Below are 5,426 nucleotides of genomic sequence, written 5' to 3'. Positions count from 1 at the left end.
GAGAAGATTTCGTCGTCGCTCGAGCTTTCTACGCAGCACCCAAGACAAGCACCTGAAAGCCCGAAGATCTTGATGAAGAGCGTGTCGGACTCCATCAACTTGAAGTGGAGGACGTGCACCTCCCCAAGATAATGAGCGCGAGCGAAGGTTTTCCACGGTACACGAACTTCACCCCTGCTTGCCAGAAATCGTCTTCCAGAGACGACTAGTAGATGAGTAGAGCACGACCCGTGGGTACGCGAAAGGCTGGAACAACGTCAACCACGCAACGCTCCTTCCACGTGGCCCACGAGCAGTGAGACACCAATTCTACAATCTCCACCCAGACAAGGGCACCGGTGCCCCTCCTGACCGGGCAACCACGGGTACACGGCTCCTACATCAAGAGGGCAAAACCGTCCAGTAAAAAACATTCCGCCCCACCCCGTCTTCTTCTTGCCCAATCTCCAACGCCCTCCTCCTCAGATCAGATCGTGGAAGCCCAAACCAAATCCCAAAGCGACAACAGAAAAGCTCGAGCTCTTGCTTGGGTGGACGAGCGAGCAGAGCGCCGATCGCAGCAGTAGCAGCAGGAGGAAGATGTCGTCGGTGTTCAGCGGCGATGAGACCGCCCCCTTCTTCGGCTTTCTCGGCGCCGCCGCGGCGCTCGTCTTCTCATGTACGCCCTCTTCCATCTCTTGTAAACTTGCCAGCCTTTGTGTAGCTTACATATGTTTGGGGGAACACGGTTGGAGCTCTGATCCGCCCGGATCGGCGGAGCGTTGTCCCTTCTAGCGTGCGCGTCTTTCGATTCCGTAGATTCGATTCGTTTAGCTGACGAGACGAAGCGCGCGCTTTGGTCTTGGGTTAGTCCCTGCGATCGTTGACGAGATCTCTCCGTGTCCCTGTCTTGCAGGTATGGGAGCGGCCTACGGGACGGCCAAGAGCGGCGTCGGCGTGGCGTCCATGGGAGTCATGCGCCCGGAGCTCGTCATGAAGTCCATCGTGCCCGTTGTCATGGCTGGAGTGCTCGGTATCTACGGGCTTATTATCGCCGTCATCATCAGTACCGGGATCAACCCCAAGGCCAAGCCCTACTACCTCTTCGACGGCTACGCCCACCTCTCGTCCGGCCTCGCCTGTGGCCTTGCAGGCCTTGCTGCTGGCATGGCCATCGGCATTGTTGGTGATGCTGGAGTCAGGTAAGCTCAATTTATCATCTCTTATTGTGTTATACGCACTGATTTTGCTGGTATGTTGGTTTGTTGATGACTAATTTGCATTGTTAATGCACATCCCTCACGCCTGTGCCTACATAGTACTAGTAGCTAGCAGGCGCATGTGTTGCATTTGAAGGGATGCATTTAGGTGGATGATTCTGACCCAATTTCATAGGCCTGATTCTGTTTGAGATTTGAATCTCTGTAGGCTCGCTGTTCAAGTTTCATTTATTTAGTTGTCTCAGTATACTCCAGTATAGCCTTAACAGAAGTAAATTTCAGTTACAGCATGGATTATTCTCTACACAAATCCTCTTAGATTGTTTATGACTAGACTAACAATTCATCAATAAGCTGAAATCTGAGGATGAACATATGCGAGCTCTTATTATTACTACACTTCTCTCTAGGCATGATATGCTTGTTGTACCAATTATCTTAGGAAACAATCTTGAGTTATAGAAAAATGACACTGGCTATTTCTTCCCTCACCTACGTACTATAGATGATGAGCCTTTGTTATGTCAATTACTTCTTTCACCATGAATTTTGTGTAAGTCGGTCTATTTATGGTGGATTTACTTTATATATGCTGCTCACCAGACAAAAACATTTTTCAGTGGAACCGCCTTTGTGGATTTATGATACTCTTTGAACTGTATACTTTGTATTTGTTCTGGTCTTTGTAGTTTATTAGTTAGTGTGATGTCCTATATGTTTAGTTAGTAGTATGATTCTCTCTGTTTGTTAAGTTTTGGCAATATGTATGCGTGCAACTATCTGTAAATGGAACTCCCAAACTTGGAACTAAGCTACGCTGGTTCTAATTCCTTATTAAGGGTTTAGCATTTGTCAATGTTATTAGTTAGCTCTTTCCTTTCTACTGGTTTGTTGCTTCCTGGGTAAGACTCTGATAATTGCTACGTACACGATTATGTAATTTAATTCTTTTTCCTTCTATATACTGTTGACTTGATATGCGTGCTTTACATCGGAGGATCAATTGGAACTTGCCGAAATTGTACCCCGTTCTGATCAAACGTCATTGTTTGCAGGGCAAATGCTCAACAGCCCAAGCTGTTTGTCGGCATGATCCTCATCCTCATCTTCGCAGAGGCGCTCGCTCTCTACGGTCTCATTGTCGGCATCATCCTGTCATCCCGAGCTGGCCAGTCTCGTGCTGATTAGGCATGTTCCATACACGCGGCCCTGTGTGCCCTCTTGTTTTATATTATTCAGACAGCAAACTGAGCTCTAGAGGTTATCATGTCTAGTTTTCATTCTTCTGTTTGGTGGAGAAAAAAACATCTGTAGCAAAGGGAGCTTTGCCCTTGATGTACCATTCTTTTTCCGTCTGGATGCTGGGTGGGGGTTGATGCTTATTTATGCACAGTTATTTACCTTTTGGGTCTGGCTGGACGGTGTAATCTGGTGAATAAGCGAGAACTTAATGCAATTGAGTTTTGTCCATTCATCCTCCAATTGAGTATTATCCTTTTTGCAAAGGAGAAATCCACATGGTTTGAAACTAGAATGGGACCCTTTGGTTCAAAAGTATCATTAAGAATAGTTTGATTTGTAGGATTAAATTCTATAGGATTTTTTGAATGATTTGTTTTTATACTATCCTACCGAGGAACCACTCAAACCTCTTGGAAAAATTCTTCATAAGGTAGTAATATCATAGGAATAGGAAACTTGTAAAATTAAGATTCCATGCATCCCAAATCCTATGAATAGAAAATGATATGTCCTTCCTAATGTTTATTTTTCTATGTAATGTGGAGATAGAGAATTCCTTCATAAGAATATGATTTGTATTCCTACAAACTAGAGAACAGTAAACGAAATTTTTCTATAGAAATTCTATCCTACAAAATTCCTCCAAAACCAAAGGAGGTCTGAATCCTTCGCCGTTGCGATGTACTAGACGGAATGGTGTGCTCCGCTGTGCTCAAATATAGTGGCGTTTGATACCCACATGGATCTTTGGCGTTTGATACCCACGCGGATCTTTGGGTGCCGATGCACCTGAACTGTAAAATAATTTAGAAAATTTTAAGAGTAAAAAATTCTGAATTATTTTGGAATCAAGAATCATCAGGTGTTACGCACGTGTGAAAAGTTTCGAGAATTACTTTTCGCACAAGTGTATGTTCATGTTTGATTCTTGAGAATTACTTTTCACACATGTAATACCTGATCATGTTCGATTATTAGTGATCTTTGGAAACCTAATTCTAAAGTTTGGGATGAAGGTAAGATTAGTACCTACTTTGATGATACTTTCAAAAATAATGTTTTAAATATTCCTATTATTAATGCTGATATTGATGATACTATATACTGGATTCACACTCCTAATGCTACTTGTACCAATAAAAGTGCTTATAAAACTTTTATCCAGGAGATCCAGGATAATACTATGAATCATGGATCTCTTGTGACCAATCAAGAGATAGACATTCTCAACCAGGTTTGGAAGAGCAGAACTTTGGCTCCTAGAGTTAAAACTTTTGCTTGGAGGCTTATTAGAAGGGCTATTGATTCAGCTTTAAGGGCCTCTGGATTTTCCAAACACATTAAAAAGGAGTGTTGTAGGTGCGGCTGTGTTGAATTTGATTTGCACCTTTTCTTCCTATGCACCTTTTCTAGATCTGTTTGGTTTAAATTAGGTTTTAAATCAGATATATTAGATCATAATTTATATCCTCCTGATGTCATCAACCTGATCTTGTCTATCAATCACCCAGATTTAAATTTAGAGTTCATCTTTACTACTTTGTGGAATATTTGAAGGCCAGATGTGACATTCTGTTTAAAAAGATAAATTGGAGTCCAATGCAGGTTATCTATGCTTCCAAAGCAATGCTTAATGCAGGTGCACTGGAGGATGAAAACGGAGATAGGAGACTTTCCAATAAGGAGTCAGCGCCGCTATATGTATGGATTTGAATTTTCAACATGCAGGTTGTCTAGCCTATGTCCATGGAGCGTACAATCCTGCAGATAGTCAGGATAAAGCTGGAGTGTTTTTAAGAGATCAATCAAGAAATCATTCTATTTTTATTCAAGCTTTCTACGAATGTTTGTTCAGTTTTGCAGGCTGAAGCACTAGGGCTTCTTTTAGCGACAGAAGTTGTCAAAACCTTGAATTGGAACTTTATCTGCTTTTTCTCTGATCACAGGACTTTGGTACAAGTGACGAAGGCGAACGACCTAATAAGACATCCAGGACATTGGAACTTACAGCCTACTCTTGCTGATTTCTTCAATCTTGTATCGGGTCTTAGTTCTTACAGGATCGAGCACATTCCAAGAATCAAGAATCTTATCGCGCATAATCTTGCAAAGAAAGCTTTCTTTAGTAGAATTTCCTCTAGTTGCAACTTTCTTTGCAGCAAAGGCTCCAGGTGTAACTCTAAAATGGCTCTCGTAGCCACCTCTTTTCCCAGAGGGAACTTGATCTCTATACACTGCCTCGGTTGCTAATACTCCTCTTTGAGGGTTGTTGTTTGCCAAAAAAATGTTTGATTTCAAAAAGCTTCAAGATTATTTTTACTTTTCTAAATTGATATACCAATATAAAATGATAAGGGACATATCCAATTGATCTCGGCTATCAAATCAGATTATTACAGTGACCTAGATTGCTCCAATGACGAATACTCAACGTGTTTAACATGCAATTAATATCATATCAAATATAACACACAAATATATCATACCTAATATTCACATGCAACTAATATACTGCCTAATATAAATATGCAATTGCACTTACACATTTACTAGTCTATAGCAACAACCAACAGTTAGCCGACTTATCACCATTCCAAAATCCTTCCCGACAATGAGAGGAGACTATGCATACATGGTACAACAACTCTTTTGAGGGTGTATTCCCATCAACTAGCAACTAGACTCATCATGAAAATGTTAAAACTTATGTCATGTTTGGTAGGCTGCATGAAGCCTAAACAGGCTCCCGGAACCAAATTTGTCTTGTTTGATTCCCTGCTTTTATTGTTAGGCCTGCATGACATGAAACTTAAAGCATCGATGGGCCTGGCTCTGGAGGAACAGCCGAATCACTCGTTTTCAGCGAGCCAGGCCCGCATAATGCAAGCGACTGCACGCGACTACAGATGGCTGGACGCGCAGGGTCACGCGAGAGACGTCGTGTTGTTTCCAGATGCGGCCATAAATCCTCTCACCGCCCACTAC

General features: G+C 42.4%; 1 protein-coding gene across 1 annotated transcript; it reads left to right on the top strand.

The window, feature by feature from the left end:
* The first annotated feature begins 340 nt into the window (after nucleotides 1-340).
* On the top strand, nucleotides 341-2,669 carry LOC109737356 (V-type proton ATPase 16 kDa proteolipid subunit). The gene is made up of 3 exons (XM_020296502.4): nucleotides 341-658; nucleotides 896-1,181; nucleotides 2,255-2,669. The coding sequence occupies exons 1-3, from the start codon at nucleotides 580-582 to the stop codon at nucleotides 2,385-2,387; spliced, it is 498 nt and encodes a 165-aa protein (XP_020152091.1). The 5' UTR covers nucleotides 341-579; the 3' UTR covers nucleotides 2,388-2,669.
* The last annotated feature ends 2,757 nt before the right edge of the window (nucleotides 2,670-5,426 follow it).

Source organism: Aegilops tauschii, chromosome 5, assembly GCF_002575655.3.
Source record: "Aegilops tauschii subsp. strangulata cultivar AL8/78 chromosome 5, Aet v6.0, whole genome shotgun sequence".
In the NCBI taxonomy this organism is placed as follows: domain Eukaryota; kingdom Viridiplantae; phylum Streptophyta; class Magnoliopsida; order Poales; family Poaceae; genus Aegilops; species Aegilops tauschii.
This window is presented reverse-complemented; position numbering and strand designations above follow the sequence as displayed.